Here is a 15,614-nt window from a genome sequence, read left to right as displayed (position 1 = left end):
GGCCCAAGCTCTCCTCTACACTTCAAGTATGTCTTTGTTCTTTGCAAAGAAACCTTTGGAGCAAGGTTATGTTGGCTACTTGTTACATAGAATTACATCGAATTTACAGCACAGAAACAGGCCATTCGGCCCAACTGGTCCATGCCGGTGTTTGTGCTCCACACAAGCCTCCTCCCACCCTACTTCATCTCAGCCTATCACCGTATCCTTCTATTCCCTTCTCCCTCGTGTACTTAGCTAGCTTCCCCTTAAAGGCATCTGCGCTATTTGCCTCAACTACTCCTCTCTTTTGGTGTGCCACCTAACTACAACTCAATAAAACGTCAAACAAGGCCCATCGACCTAAATCAAAATCACATTGGCCGGGGAGATGATGCACTCCAGTTCCCGCGGCGCCCACCTCAACTACTCCATGCTGGAGCGGGTTCCACATTCTCACCTCTCTCTGGGCAAACCCTGGCTGAATCTTTTCTCTTTCAGGGCAGGGCCGACTCAATTGCTGCCCCAACTGCCGGAATCAACCCTTTATCTGGTGTTGGACAAATATTCTATTACGTTGCCATAGAAAAAGATCTCAGAAGCTAGTCCTTGAGTTAAGCAGCTCAATATCTGTTGGACTAAAGAGATGGAGAGGCAAAGCGCTGTATAACAGGAGCTCCAGGCGAAATGTAGGACATGCAGATTCGTGAATGGTTACACAGATTTGTGAATGGTTTCAGACCAGAGAGTAATTATAACCATGGGGACCTGATGTAGTAGAGTGAGCAATAGGTCAGGCATCAGCATAGGGCCATTAATGATGTTCACCTCAGGAAACAGTGAAAGGACAAAGATACAGAAGCAAGGTTACTCTGCGCTGGTGCATGTAGGAAAGACCATTTTTCATTGTGTTAGGGGACAGATATTTATTTCCCATCAAATACAAAACATAGCAAGTGGAACAACTGCAGCGGCACTACCACTGATGGGAAAGGCAACCCTAGAATAAAATGGTGCATACCATGTCACATTTAACAGCAGAATATTCCTCTAGCATGCCTAGTCATTTTTAGCCTGCACTGGCAATTTGCATTTAGAACCAAGAACTAAAATTTTAAACATCATTCTCAGGTGACCACAGCTTTTTTTTTGAGAGGTAAACAAGATTCTTGTAGCTCGCCCACCTGCCCCATGATGTGTGGGGTCAGTTGGGATTCAGGCCTTGCGTTGGTTTGTTCATTTTATATTAACCTCGATATCTCTGGTTCATGCTGTCAGAACTACAAATACCACAAGAGAATCAGTCTAAATTTTCTTGTGATGGTCAAAAGCCTGGACAAAATAGAAATGATGTTGGGTCATGAGGCTGAAGGAGGTTAAAAGAATGCAAGGTATAACCCTTGGTTCTAAATGAAAATTGCCTGTGCAGGTAAAAAATCTCTCTCAATGTCTCTTAATCTCTCCTGCTTTCTATCCTATCTCTGACCTTCCCTTTTGTTCTTTCATCCCCTCCCCTTTCCCCAGCCCCCACCTGCTTTAAAATCTATCCTGTTTCCTGCTTTTTTTCCAGTTCTGACGAAGGGTCTTCGATCTGAAACGTTAACTCCGTTTCTCTCTCCACGGATGCTGCCCTGGCCAGCGTTTTCTGTTGTTGTTCCTGAGTTTAATTACTCCTGCAGCACAGTATTTATAATTGACTGAGACTGACACCATTTCATTATTTTCAATAACCAACGCTGCCTCCGCAAGATCCTGCAAATCCATTGGCAGGATAGGCGCACCAACGTCAGTGTTCTCGCTCAGGCCAACATCCCCAGCATCGAAGCTTTGACCACACTAGATCAACTCCGATGGACGGGTCACATCGTCCGCATGCCCGATACGAGACTCCCAAAACAGGCGCTCTACTCAGAGCTCTGACACGGCAAGAGGGCCCCAGGTGGGCAGAGGAAACGCTTCAAGGACACCCTCAAAGCCGCCTTGGAAAAGTGTAACATCCCCACCGACACCTGGGAATCCCTGGCCCAAGACCGCACAAAGTGGAGGAGAAGCATCCGGGAAGGCGCCGAACACCTCGAGTCTCTTCGCCGGAAGCCAAGTGCAAACAGCAGAAGGAGCGCACGTCAACCCAAGCACCCCACCCACCCCTTCAACCACCATCTGCCCCACCTGTGACAGAGACTGTAGGTCCCGCATTGGACTCATCAGTCACCTGAGAACTCATTTTTAATGTGGAAGCAAGTCAACCTTAGGGACTGCCTAAGAAGAAGATTTTCAATAACCCTGATGTGCCTCAATTATTCCGAGACTCGAAGTTAGCAGAACAAAAGTAAGGCTTTTATTAACTCAGAACATAACACGTAAAATAGAGAGATGTCTACCTTCAGGAGGCTGATGCCTGACTGAAGTTAGATTACAAAGGAGCCAGGTATGGGCGGAGCCCTGCACACAACCAGTTCCAGCACATTCCAATACATAATACATGAGGACTGGGGGAAGGGAAAAGACACAGAAAGCAGGCAGTTACAAGACACAGAAAACAGGCAGTGATGAATGGAATATATTTCATCACAAACCCGTACGCCAATGTTGTTTTTACAATAAAGAGGACGGTTCCTTTGTTAAAATAGCGGGACAGCGGAATCTGGTATGAGCAGCTACTGGGTAGAAATTGCATTCGGCACTGTTCTTATGCAAACGCGTAATGTGCTCAAGCCAAACTCCTTTCTCCTCCATTTTAACATTACCAGTCAACATCTGCTTCAAAATAGGAGTTTGGTAAATGCACCCAAAGCATTTGTACGAGAGCATCGCCAATCAGAATTTCCATCCGATCGTCTATACAATATTATTGTACAGACCAGCCTTCTCCACAAGGAATGGAGGTCATCATTGTATGTCATCATTGGCCTGGTCACGTTTCACCACTAGTAAGATTCATAGCCAAGCCAGTCAGAACTATTTAGGAGGTGTTATGGCCCAAGTCACAGATTATCTCTCCTCCTCCAATCTCCAATAACTCTTTCTCCCCAGCATCTTCTATTTGAAATGCCTTTTCTCACTTTCTCTCTCTAATCCTCCATTCCTCTACTTTAGTTCAATTGAGCTCCTTTCTGAAATGTTTTTATTTTATCTCCAAAGGTTAGCTTGTGTTTTCCTGTCTCGCCCAATCTTTTCTTTGGTTTATCCGAATCTACTCGATCGTTTTCCAGAGTAGAAAACACAGAACGCCAGAGACACAATAGAGACCACCAGCATGTGACAAAAAGACAGTTTAACATTTTGGGTGCAGACCCTTCGTCCGAGTCGCAGACCCGAGACAGTCTCAGCTCGAATTGTTAACCCATCTTCGCACTCTCGCCTCTGAGTCACAAGGTTGTGGGGTCAAGTCCTGCACCAGAGACGTGAGCACGGACACATCTACGCTGACACTCCAGTGCAGTGCTGAGGGAGTGCTGCACTGTCGGAGGTGCCGTCTTTCGGATGAGACGTTAAACCGAGGCCGTGTCTGCTTTCTCTCAGGTGGACATAAAAGATCCTGCGGCACTAATTCGAAGAAGAGCAGGGGAGTTCTCCCCGGTGTCCTGGGCTAATTTATCCTTCAATCAACATCACTAAACAAACTGATTATCTGGTCATTATCACATTGCTATTTGTGGGAGCTTGCTGTGCACAAATTGGCTGCCACGTTTCCCACATTACAACAGTGACTACACTTCAAAAGTACTTCATTGGCTGTAAAGTGCTTCGGGACATCCTGAGGTCGTGAAAGGCGCTATAGAAATGCAATTCTTTCTTTCTCTTTCAGATGCTGATTTGCCTGCTGTGTATTTCCAGCATTTTCTGTTTATATTTCAGATTTCCAGCATTCGCAGTTTCCTTTATTCTTTTTATTAGCTTCCATTTTGTTTTAAACCTTATCGTGTGCCTGGTGTATGTGCAGAAGAGATTTTTCCTGCTGATTGAAAAGCTCGGGCAGGCTGCTTTCAGACATAGTTGTACCTCATCACTGGACTCGACGGCCTAGAAATTTGACCATGGCAGCGCCTGTTTTTTGGGCAGTGAATGACCTCCTAAGCCTCCAATATGGCGGTCAGAAAGCGCACGCTCATTATGAGCCGGAAACGCGCTGACCGCCATATTGATATAGGCAAAAAAAGTAGGCGTTCGGGGAACACACCAGAAATCAACGCCTGTTTAAAGTCGTCTTCTGCAATGTTGGGTTGCCCTGAACGCAGTCACGCCAGGCTGGTTGTGTTCAGCAAAACCATCTCTACATACCGCCTTAAAGGGACCGCTGCAGGCCGCAAGCTAAGTGTTTAAAATATACCTACCTGAATGTGGAGTCCGGAGCAGTAGGAATGCTCCTCTCAAACCCACATTCAAACCACGTGGGCTGCTGCCGGCCACTGCTCCCCCCCCGATCGTGACCTTGACCCCCTCCCACCACGATCCTGGCCACTACCCATACGATCCTGGCCACTAACCCCCCGCATCCCGATCCCAGCCGCTACCCTTCCAATCTTGACTTGTTCGACTGCTTCCAGGAGGCTGCATCGCACTGTACCAAATAGCATTGGGATGCAATTTGCCACCTGCGACTCCCCACCCAGTGAGCGACAGATTCCAATAATACCCCAGTGGGCAGCAGTCCCACACAGGACGTCCCAGCCTCTAACCCCACTTCACCTGAAGACTACACCTGCTCTTAACTTACCATCTGCTGGATGTAAAAAGCAGTGGGGGAAATGGGTTTGCCTCACGCACCACTAGGCACGGAAGAGAAAGAAGAGCGCCTCAGTGAAATACATCCAGCGTCAATTAGTGGAGGCGGGGTCCACTGTTTGTCAAATCCGAGACAGGACAGGGTACGTCTTACGCATAGCCTCCCGACACTGCGATGGCGGTCGATCTCCCGGTCCATTCCGGCAGTGTGTGGAGCGAAGAAGAAACAAATTGTTTTAGAAACATAGAAACATAGAAAAATAGGAGCAGGAGTAGGCCATTCGGCCCTTCGAGCCTGCTCCGCCATTCAATATGAGCATGGCTGATCCTCTATCTCAATACCATATTCCCGCTCTCTCCCCATACCCCTTGATGCCTTTTGTGTCTAGAAGTCTATCTAGCTCCTCCTTAAATATATTCAGTGATTTGGCCTCCACAGCCCTCTGGGGTAGAGAATTCCACAAGTTCACCACCCTCTGAGTGAAGAAATTTCTCCTTATCTCAGTCCTAAATGTCCTACCCCGTATCCTGAGACTGTGACTCCTCGTTCTAGACCCCCCCAGCCAGGGGAAACATCCTCCCTGCATCCAATCTGTCTAGCCCTGTCAGAATTTTATACCTTTCAATGAGATCCCCTCTTTTTTTTTCCTCCGTCCATCTTTCAAACAGCTTTTGGAAAACCAAACTTTTGCCGTCTCGTGTTAAATGGTGTTAATTACCAAGGCAACCCACCCCCCAAAAAAAGACAGACGGTCCCGTTCAGGACAGGGCAGGTGGTTGCTGTTAAGACAAGAGCTTAAATGACACTGGTGGCGGAACGGGACTGGCTAATGCACAGGCATCAATGCAGAATAAGATTTATTATCGTGGATTGAAAAGGCAGGAAATGAATGAGTGCCCGATTCTGCAGTGTTGGAGCAGAATTGCGAGGCGACGCAGAATTCATTATGCATGATCGTTTCTAACATCCTGTTACAAGACCCACTAGTAGGTGTTACCTCTGCTCAAGGAAACATGAATAAGTTACATCACTCTTTTAAAAGTACACGTTATGCAGCAACAGGGGTAAGCCAGTGACGTGTGCAGGCTGTGTTGCTGCAATGACAATTATTTCTGTAGACGCCAACACATATCAGATGAATTGGACAAGTGCACACACAGGTTGTGATATGAGCTCCCAGATCGTCAACGGGATTGCTTATTGCGTACATCTGGGCTTTGCTCTGTTAAAATGCACATTTCTGATGACATTATTCCACCCGCATACAGTATACTGGATGCTAATAAGCTGGGGTTTTCAAAAGGAAAATCTCAGTAAATATTTGAACTTAACATAGAAAAAGAAAAGAAAAATGTTTTAAATCTTGTGACACCCTTTTTTTTCCCTTCCTCTTCTGACTTGTGCTGGGGTATTTTGTACACTTCCACGGGTATTGGCACCTCTCTGATACCTTATCCAAGTGTCCACTCTTCATGGGTGAACCTAGTTCGTGAGCGTCAGGAAGGTATTCGACTGTGAGGGGCATCACAGCTTAACCCAACATGCACAAACTTTCCAACAAGACTCCCTGCAGAGCAATCGGGAATGGGAATCCTTCCCAGTTTTTCATCTTCTCTATCCCAGTAGATTTTTAAAATTCATTCATGGGATGTGGACGTCACTGGCAAGGCCAGCATTTATTGCCCATCCCTAATTGCCCTCGAGAAGGTGGTGGTGAGCCGCCTTCTTGAACCGCTGCAGTCCGTGTGGTGGAGGTGCCCCCACAGTGCTGTTAGGGAGGGAGTTCCAGGATTTTGACCCAGTGGCGATGAAGGAACGGCCGATATATTTCCAAGTCAGGTTGGTGTGTGACTTGGAGGGGAACTTGGAGGTGGTGGTGTTCCCATGCGCCTGCTGCCCTTGTCCTTCTAGGTGGTAGAGGTCGTGGGTTTGGGAGGTGCTGCCGAAGAAACCTTGGCTGAGGTTAACTGTAGCAGCCGACCGCTAACTCAGCGCATTTCGGGGGTGAAACCTGGGGTCTTTGATTCTGTATGGCTTTGTTACAGCGGGGGGGAACAAATAGAATGGAACCTCCACTATCCACAATTATCTGCCTTCCTGATTGTCGGCCAGAATATGTGTGAGGAAAAGTTTGGACAAGACTTCCTCCCACAGCCCCTGCCAATCTCCTCTTGCCAGACATTCATCAACCTCATAGACAAAGGAAGTTTAAATATAGGTTTTGTTACTCTTAATCATTCCTGTGCCTAGGGTGTTTCTGTACCAGATCGACACGGCCAAATTTGGGTCACTCAATCATCAGCAAATTCCCATTGTCCACCAGGTGAATCCTCTCCATGATGGTGGGTGACATGAAACAGTCGTTCATGAAAGAAAAACTTATGAAATAATACTGAGCGGCCTGGGGGTGGCACTGTCCAGGGAGAATATAAATACTCGGGCACGAGCCCAGCTTGCGCAGGACATTCTTAACAGGAACTAGTGAAGGACACAACTAGACCTCCATGTTGTAAAACAGTTGATTAAAGCTTTGTTTAACGCTTAGACCAAGTGCCTAGTAATTTTCTTACGTCAGTGGGTGGTGGAGGTTCCAGTGTGTCTTTGCAACCTGTACATTGTACCAGAGGAAAACCCGTTTTGATGCTCAATCATACCACATCACTGGAAGTTTTCTTTGTAGAACTTGAAGCTAAAAAGCTCACACTGAGCCTTGATGGTTTTAGCCAGGACTGGGGAACCACAGAAGAAAACATGGACCTTTCCCTTCTTTTCTTCGGCAACTTTTTGAAAAACCTGGAAGTTAAAAACAAAAAGTTATTATAATGTGCTGAGATTCGTTATTATGCCACTCACTACCATAACATTTAGAACCTAAGAAAGTAAGAATTAGGAGCAGGAGTAGGCCATTCAGCCCCTTGAGCCTGCTCCACCATTCAATAAGATCATGGCTGAGCTTCAACCTCAACTCCACTTCCCCGCCCGATCCCCATATCCCTTGATTCCCCATCCGTCCAAAAATCTATCGATCTCAGCCTTGAATCTACTCAATGACTGAGCATCCACAGCCCTCTGGGGCAGAGAATATTTACTGGACACTTGACTTGCAAAGTTATCAGTCTGATGGTGAATGGATATTTTTTCATATCCTAGGGATCCTTTGTGATATTCTGCTTCTCAAATGGTTCTTTCCCCAATTTGTTCTGCTCCTCTCCTGAACTATGTTGGACTAATGGGCTTGTGTCAGCCGTGGCTCAGTGGGTAGCACTCTCGCCTCTGAGTCAGAAGGTTGTGGGTTCAAGTCCCGCTCCAGAGACTTGAGCATAAAATCTAGGCTGGTACTTTAGTGGCATACTGAGGGAGTGCTGCAGTATCAGAGGTGCCATCTGACAAACGAGACCTTAAATCGTGGCTCCGTCTGCTCTCTCAGGTGGGCATAAAAAATCCCATGGCACTATTTCGAAGAAGAGCAGGGGAGTTCTTCCAGTGTCTTGACCAAAATTTATCCCTCAACCAGCACTTAAAAAACAGATTATCTGGTGATTTATCTCATTGCTGTTTGTGGGAGCTTGCTGTGTGCAAATTGGCTGCCATATTTCCTATGTTACAACAGTAACTATGCTTCAAAAATACTTTATTGGTTGTAAAGCGCCTTGGGGTGGCCTGAGGTCTTGGCAGGCGCTATATAAATGCAAGTCTTTCTCTAAGGACAAGTACCTCAGCCAATGAATCTAGATAGTGAACTATTTGACTACGAGGCTGTAGTGTATGTAACCGTTTCCACCTTTAAGAGAACTATTTTAAGGGTTGCACTACTTTATCTTGGCTGCTGTATACTGTAATACCGGTGGTGACCACACCGGTATATAAGTGCTGTGTAATGATTTATTGGGCAGTTTCGCCCTGACCTTTGACTAGTAAAGACCTGTTAAAATTTACTCTTGTGGTCTGTGTAATAATTCTCATTATAACACACAGACTTAACAGTGGCGACGAGTACGATCTTACCCTGCGGCAGAGATACATCCAAGGCAGTTGACGGGCGTTGAGAGGAGGCATCCGCCCTCATCATCCTGCTGAGAAAAGACGCAGGTCTGAAGAGCAAAGGAAGAATCCTGACACGAAGTCTTCCATCAGCAACAGGCAGTGATCATCCCTTCTATCACGGTGGTGGGTAAGCCGATCAGCGACGAGCAGCAAGTCGGCCACGTTGGCTGTGAAGTAGGGGAGGGAAAAACGGAGGATATAAGGGCGGAGAACTCGACCACGGCCGGGGAAAAGAGCCGGACAGGAGTCGGGGCCAGAGGCGCTGAGACTGGGGCAGCGTAAGGCATGGGAGCCGCGGTGAATGCAAACGCAGCCGGTGTAAAAGACTGGGCTGCAAGTGGGCTGGGAGACGCAACAGCGTCGAGAGAGAGCTCGACCGCGACCGGTGAAAAAGGCCGGGCAGCTACCGAGGCCGCAAGGCGCAGCGACTGGGTCAGCGTAAGGCGCGGGAGAAAATTTTTAAAAAAACGCGGAGAACTCAGCCGCAGCCAGGGGAAAGGACCGGACTGCAAGAGGGGCTGGGAGGCACGATTTGAAAACCGCTGGGGAGGGCGAACGCAGCAATACGGCAATCACCATTACAGCCAGCGGGGGAGAAAGGCAAACGCGGGAAGCCGCCATTTTCGTAGGCGGGGGGAAGAAGACAAGCGCGGGAAACCGCCATTTTGAAAGAAAAAAAAATAAAAGAAAAATTTATTTTTGTTTCTCAAGAAGATTGCGAGGATGCCTAAGCGTGGTAACATCAACGATTTCGATCCCGATGTGGAAGATTGGGCCACGTATGTAGAACGCATAGAGATTTATCGTAAGGCAAATAAAATATCAAATAAAGATAAAGCACTAACCTTACTAAACTCAATGGGTGCGAAGACATACGGGCTATTGAAGCATCTTCTATCACCAGCTAAACCGGCGGATCAGACTTTCGCTAATATTGTTGCTGTCCTGAGAAATCATTTGAACCCCACACCGCTGATGTTAGCGGAACGATTTAAATTTTATGCGAGAACGCAACTGAAAGAGGAAAGCAACGCGGAGTATTTAATTGAACTGCGTAAGCTAGCGAAATACTGTCAGTTTGGGGAAAGACTGACAGAGGCACTGAGAGACAAATTCGTGTGTGGATTGTCGAAAGAAGGAACACAAAAGCGGCTGCTTGAAGAGAATGATCTTACACTTGATAAGGCTGTCACTATTGCAGCATCGCACGAAGCCGCAGCGAGAGGCACTGCGGAAATGCAGCTGAAGGCAGCGGTACTCAGCGTAGATCAAATGGCTTTGGGTACAACGAAATGTTATCGTTGTGGAAAGACAACACACGATCAGAACCAATGCTGGTTTAAAAACCAGGAATGTAGAAAATGTGGCAAGCTTGGTCACATAGCTAAAGTATGCCGGTCAGGAAAGAAGACCAGCAACAAAAAGTCACCGCAGGAAAAGTACAGAAAGGTACATAAGGTGGCTGAGAAGAGTTCGGATGAACAGAATTCGGATTCAGACTCCAACAGCAAGGAACTGGGTAGTCTGAGAATTCACAATGTGAGTAAGGAAGCTGACTGACAAACTATCTGGGTCACACTTCAGATAGCAGGAGTCCAAGTGAAGATGGAATTGGACACCGGATCGGCGTTGACGGTCATGAATAAGCAAGATTACAAAAGGTTATTCACACATATTCCCCTACGGGATACGGAGATAGTATTGCAGACATACACAGGGCAAAAAGTATACCCCATCGGAAAGATAAAAGTCAAGGTGGTACACAAGGGCAAAGAACACCAAGGAATGGACATATATGTACTACCTGAGGGAGGTCCACCACTTCTGGGACGGGAGTGGATCAGGAAAATAAATATGGACTGGCACTCCCTAAAAGCAATAACGGTAGATTCCGGGAAAAAAGATGTTAAACCTGAACGATTGTCCAGAATATTGGATGAGGGCATATGCAGCAGTGACAGTGACAAAGCCGAGAGTGAGAACTCGGTGAAGACAATCAGCTCAGACTCTGGAACTGATGATGGTAAGACCAGCCCTTGTGCAAAAGACAAGTCTAAAATGGACTTGCAGACTAATGATGGAAAAACGAAGGAGTGCATAAATGCTTCAGAAGAGAACAAAGTATCAGAACAGAATTCCACTGAACAACAACAACATAGTTTGACAGAGAATTCTGAGTCTGTCCAGTCTACAGACATGCACATTTCTGAGGAACACCGGGCTCGAACTCAACTCAATTTCAAACTACAACAGCAATTAGAACAAATGATTCGCCGTTTTGCGCAAGAGATGAATGCAAAGAAAAAGTTCTTTGACACAGAGTGGGAGAATCTGGAAAGACAGCAGAAGCAGCTGATTGAGAAAATGGAACAGGAACACACAAACCGTCTGCGCGATGAGGCCAAACAAATCAAAGCTGAGCAAGAAAGGGAATATGTCAAATTCATCGATCAGTTGAAAGCTAAGAAGAAAGAGCACCCTTTTGTGAGCAGTGTCAGCAGTAATAAGCCACTCAGGGAATTGGTGGCAGAGGCAAAAACTGAAGTGAGGGAGGAAATAGAAGACAATAGAGAGGAAGCAGAAGATGATGACTCATCTGAACCATTATCACCCCTACCAGGTCACGCACGTGGTCCCTCCGAACTGAGCCAAATCAGTCTGGAAGCAGAAAAACTTCCCAAGGTACTCGAGCCTTTAGAAGTCAACAATGCTGGTTCTGAAGTTACGAAAGTTCAAGCTGTTAAGTCCAGTGAAGGACTATTAGATGAGTCACCCCAGCAACGAGAACCTACTACACCACCGAAAACTACTACACCACCGAGGCGTTATCCGGACCGAGTCAGGAAGCCTCCAGAGAGACTGAATCTGTGAACTGTTTTGGACATGAAGTTGTGTATATATGTTATGATGTTATGTTTAATGGGGAATATATACTGTTAAGCTAAAAAGGGAGGATTGTAGTGTATGTAACCGTTCCACCTTTAAGAGAACTATTTTAAGGGTTGCACTACTTTATTTTGGCTGCTGTATACTGTAATACCGGTGGTGACCACACCGGTATATAAGTGCTGTGTAATGATTTATTGGGCAGTTCCGCCCTGACCTTCGACTAGTAAAGACCTGTTAAAATTTACTCTTGTGGTCTGTGTAATAATTCTCATTATAACACACAGACTTAACAGAGGCATCAAAGCCAAGTCTGATTCTACCCTCCCCCAATGTCCACATGCACACGTTATACAGCAGCAGCCATTAGACTGCAATCAGGAGGAGAGCCCCGACTGGTTTGTCAACAACTCCATTATCATTGTATCATGCGACTACCTAGATGGTAGAAGCTTGCAGTAGCTGGACCTTGGACCTTGGTCTTTTTTCATCGAGCAATTCGCAACACAGGAACAGGAGTGAGCCATTCAGCCCCTCGAATCTATTCCACCATTCAATTAGATAATAGCTGATCTTAACTGCATCTACACGCCTTGGCTCCATAACCCTTAATACCCACGCCTAACAAAAATCTAACAATCTCAGTTTTGTCATTTTTAATTGACCCCCCCAACCTCAACAGCTATTTGGGGGAAGAGAGTTCCAGATTTCCACCACCCTTTGTGTGAAGAAGTGCTTCCTGACATCACCCCTGAACGGCCTGGCTCTAATTTTAAGGCTATGCCCCCTTGTTCTGGACTCCCCCCACCAGAGGAAATAGTTTCTCTCTATCTATCCTATCAAATTTTTAAATCATCTTAAACACCTCAATCAGATCACCCCTTAATCTTCTATACTCAAAGGAATACAAGCCTACGTTCCTATGATTTTTGAGTGCTTAGTTCAGAGGTGCTGTGGCCAATTGTAGCATTCTCAATGACTGTCCTAGCTGAGGTCAGTTAACAGCACAGACTGGAGATAAAACTCTGATGTTCCTCATCCGCACAGGTCAGCTCCACACCGGGCAGTTTACTGAACAACTAGGCCACAGTGTGTTGAAGTGCCGACATGCTGTCATGGTCTGGTAGCACATCAGCTTGGAGTTCCTATTTCAGGAGCATCTGATCTGTAACACTCATTTCCATACCCTGAGCTGCTGCCAAGTGCGCACCTCGAACCCAGGCCCGAGGAGGAGAGCTCAGGGCGCGAGTGCACAAATGAGGTGCTACTTGAAACTAGCATCTACTGGAAAAACTCGAACATCTTCACAATGAACGGTGCTCGGAAGCAGCATTCTTAGTGCTGGGGCTCCATTTAGCATCTAGCCCCCAATAAATGGTAGAAAAATACATTTTAAAAATGAACATTTGCAGCATCTGTTCCCCCTTCATTTACTGATATGTTGCATCCTTAAATATGAATGGTTACCATGACAGGACATCAGGAGCCAAGGAACAGATGACAGCACTGCAGTGGAGCAGAGGCCATGGGCAAGGACACTGGTTTAAAAGTGCTTGGAATGCAATTTGCAAAACATTGGAAAAAAACATTCTGGAATCCCATGCAATAAGAAAGGAATTTGACTTGATTCAGTGCCTGTAAACCAATGGGCCTCACTGTAAATGGATGGCAACACAGAATGCAATCCCCAAAGCATCCAAACAGAAATGGAACTTGACTTTTCAGTAACTGTCAATCAGTGGCTCTGGTCTTGCAGCTCAGAAGATACAGGAAGAGGTGAGGTAGGGAGGAGAGACAGAAAAAAGATGTTGATGTGGACCCTTGTGTCTATGTCCATCGAAGGGGCCCAATGTTAGGGCTGGCCTGATTGTGGAGACATATCAAATCAACATTAATATCAGAGAAGCATTTAAATGGAAGCTAGATAAACACATGAGGGAGAAAGGAATAGAAGGATATGCTGATAGGGGGTGAGGTGAAGAGGGGTGGGAGGAGGCTGGTGTGGAGCAGAAACACCGGCACAGACTAGTTGGGCCGAATGGCCTGTTTCTGTGCTGTATTTTCTATGTAGTTCTATGTAATATAGTGTATAAACCCGGGACTAAAGCTCAGAGGTGAGAGTGCAGCAGCAAAGGTTCAATTTGAGCTCCGGGTGACTCAATGAGCCAACTGTTCGATCAACTCCACACCCGCTCCTGAATTTAAATAAAACTCTAGCTTGACTGTGCAGTGCGTTGGGAAAGGCTCAGTTCATTAAGGACTCTTGCTTGAAGTTAAAATTTTTGGTTTCTTTAAACCAAAATGGACTGAAAATCTAATCAGTTCATCCTCAGTCCCACAGGAAGCGAGTTTAGCCACCAATCATTTTACTTGCTGGTGCAGGAAACCTCCAAATGCGCATTATTACAAATAAAGCACTCAGACAAATGCCACAAACTCCCCCATGGGAGGTTAATAAGGCAAGGTTACTGCTGCTTGCGTTGAGCGACAGTTGGTTTTACAACATATTATTAAAATACCTCTTAATGCAACTTTTTTTTTGCAATGCATTAGTGATTGTTACTGTAAAACATGTATCATTAGATTAAATTGCTGTCTCGGCTTTGATACGCATTTCACACCCACATAATGACTGACTGAAATCGATAGTACGGAGGGAAGATAGGGAGAATAAAAATCAATGATTCACAACTCCAACAAGAGAGCAATCAATGTGTCACTCTGTCATAATCTAAAAGCTCTTTTTACAGTTGTTATGTAATTTAAGAAGCTGCATAAAGTGTCTGTGCTATCAATTATTTTTAATGTGTCTATTCAACATTTTGCTTTTTGAATACAAAAAGGCTGGCACAAGCATTATATTCCCACGGGCAACAATTACCAGCTTAGATAATTAAATTAGTATTCTCTTCTTTTTCCTTTTTTTCCTTCCTGCTCCTTGATATTGCTCTTCTGTAATGAAGGGTTAAGGGTTACAAGTTGTGCCTGTAATAGGGCGAGACATGCAGGCCTGTGCCCCAATTATCCCAACTCCCCAACGTCAACATTCAGTTTTAGAAACATAGAAACATAGACGATAGGAGCAGGAGTAGGCCATTCGGCCCCTCGAGCCTGCTCCGCCATTCAATGCGATCATGGCTGATCGTCCAAGTTCAGTACCCTGTCCCTGCTTTCTCCCCATACCCCTTGATCCCTTTAGCCTTAAGAAATATATCCAACTATAAAATATCCAACTAAGAAATATATCCAACTTTAAAGGCAGCCGAGAAGTAACAGCCCACCGCTGTGCTTTCAGGTAAGTTAGATCGCCAGTTTATCCCAATTACATCACATCTTGTCCTTCGAGACAGCCCCATCTTTCAAGGCAGAGCTATAACTGTAAAGGAGATGGAGTGCAAGTCTGCATGAGCGGGGGGGAAAATCCACCTGTCAAGGTGATTTTTGATACCTGCCCCTGGATGCAAAGCACTGCTAGTAGTAAAGGTAAATGGTGGCTGCTGGAATTACTGGTCACCTGTACTGCAGTGTTGACATGGTTAGTCTGAAAACCTCTCCTCTTTTAAGACGCTTTTTAAAACCTACCTCTTTGACCAAGCTTTCGGTCACCTGTCCTAATATCTCCTTATGTGGCTCGGTGTCAAATTTTGTCTGATGATTGCTCCTGTGAAGCGCCTTGGGACGATTTACTCTGCTGAAGGCGCTATATAAATGCAAGTTGTTGTTGTTGAATAGGTCATCTCCTGACAGTGGGGGACATTCAACAGCAGAATGGCAATGTTTTAAACAGATCTTTAAAGCAGATGTACCTGTTTAAATCTTTCAGATGCACCATTGTTTAGGCGTTATCGCTGATCTCTGAATCTGCATTGCAGTACAAACAGGTTCTAAGTTCAGAACTTAGGTAGCCTCATCTTCCTACAGAACTGATTCCACTATATAAATGGGGGTAAGATTACTGCGGGAGAGTGGGCAGGCCAAA

The 15,614-nt window shown here is 45.8% G+C and overlaps 1 protein-coding gene across 1 annotated transcript in view; it reads right to left on the bottom strand.

The window, feature by feature from the left end:
- Positions 1-2,294: 2,294 nt before the first annotated feature.
- Positions 2,295-15,614, bottom strand: part of nox5 (NADPH oxidase, EF-hand calcium binding domain 5) — a 77,999-nt gene continuing 64,679 nt past the window's right edge. The window contains exon 16 of the mRNA XM_085968486.1: positions 2,295-7,498. Within this exon, the coding sequence (XP_085824612.1) occupies positions 7,364-7,498 (135 nt within the window). The 3' untranslated portion in view covers positions 2,295-7,363. The remainder of the gene's footprint in view (positions 7,499-15,614) is intronic.

This window comes from Somniosus microcephalus, chromosome 27 (assembly GCF_052327205.1).
Source record: "Somniosus microcephalus isolate GS21.2 chromosome 27, FLI_Smic_1.0, whole genome shotgun sequence".
Classification (NCBI taxonomy): domain Eukaryota; kingdom Metazoa; phylum Chordata; class Chondrichthyes; order Squaliformes; family Somniosidae; genus Somniosus; species Somniosus microcephalus.
Note: the sequence above shows the minus strand (reverse complement) of the source record. Positions and strands in the feature narration are given on the sequence as shown.